General features: G+C 42.3%; 1 protein-coding gene across 1 annotated transcript in view; it reads left to right on the plus strand.

Annotated features, from left to right (window-relative positions):
* The window catches only part of lyrm2 (LYR motif containing 2), a 2587-nt gene extending 1829 nt beyond the window's left edge, over positions 1-758 (plus strand). Inside the window, exons 2-3 of the mRNA XM_005747768.1 lie at positions 158-298; positions 479-758. Coding sequence (XP_005747825.1) covers positions 158-298; positions 479-559 — 222 coding nt within the window. The 3' untranslated portion in view covers positions 560-758. The remainder of the gene's footprint in view (positions 1-157; positions 299-478) is intronic.
* Positions 759-1254: the final 496 nt, after the last annotated feature.

Here is a 1254-nt window from a genome sequence, read left to right on the forward strand (position 1 = left end):
GTTAGAAGAGTCTCTAAGGAATCTGTGCATATTATCAGAGCAATACTGCATGTTTTTAAATAAGTTTCAAACATATTTAAAAACATTAAGCCAGATTTGGTCCTAGCACAACCGCATATATTAAACTGTGTGCCCTAATAGCATACGTTTGGCTAAGTTTTTACACAGGCAGAATGTGTTGGGGATCTACAGAAACATGCTGAGGACCATACGACGGGTGCCAGATGAGGCAGATAGGAAGTTCTTGAGAGACTGGGCCAGAGAGGAATTCCATAGGAACAAGAATGTCACACATGAGGTACACAGTTGTTGTTTTTTTCACTTTTGTTTTACCAGGTCCACTAAAAGTCATTGTGTCATCAGATCAGAAGTTAGATATAGGTAAAAGAAAATAAACAGTTAGCAGCATCTGAGTTTTTCCCCTCTTGGACTAAATGTTCAAACTGTGTTATTTAATGTGTCTGTCTGGTCAGTTCAGGATGCAATCCGTATGATGATCACACAAGCTTCCAATCACCTGGCGGAGCTGCAGAAGTCTCTGGCGTTGGCCCACAGTTAATGACTGCAAGCTGCTGGAGTTCCTGTTTTGTACTCTATTTGACTGGTTTTTAGTGAGGAATAATATTTGGTGTGGGAATGTGGGAATCGAGACCACCTGAGAGTCTGATTGAACCCATCTGCCACGTGTGTATATTGGCACTGTTTATACTGTACATGTGTTAAATAAAGAATAATGTATGAAATGACAAACACCTTGATCCTTTTTTAATGCATTTTTTCTGGTATCAAATAGAGTAACAGCAACCGTAGTGATACAGCAGACAGTAATACTGCAACATGACAACGTGTCCTTACGGGGACACTCGGAGCGATGTGGGGTTTTGTCTTACTGTAGGGTCTTTACCTTACAATGACGCAACAGTTATTGCGATTTGGTGGTATAGAAAAACATGATATTTCTGGATTTTACCACAAAGAGCAAGCATGTATTGCACGCACTGCAGTGTCGCCTCACAGTCCTGAGTTCGATTCCACCATCTGCGTTTGCATGTTATCCCCGTGTTTCTGTGGGTTCTCTCTGGGTACTCCGGCTTCCTCCCACAAACCTGAGACATGCAATTAGTGGGGTTACGTTAACTAATGATTCTAAATTGCCCATCGGTGTGAATGTAAGTGCAAATGGTTGTCTGTCTGTGTTAGCCCTGCGATAGACTGGCGATCCTGCCTCTTGCCCTATGACAGCTGGGATAGGCT

The sequence above is a fragment of the Pundamilia nyererei genome, unplaced genomic scaffold, assembly GCF_000239375.1.
Source record: "Pundamilia nyererei isolate P.nyererei 1_Seehausen unplaced genomic scaffold, PunNye1.0 scaffold00204, whole genome shotgun sequence".
NCBI lineage: Eukaryota > Metazoa > Chordata > Actinopteri > Cichliformes > Cichlidae > Pundamilia > Pundamilia nyererei.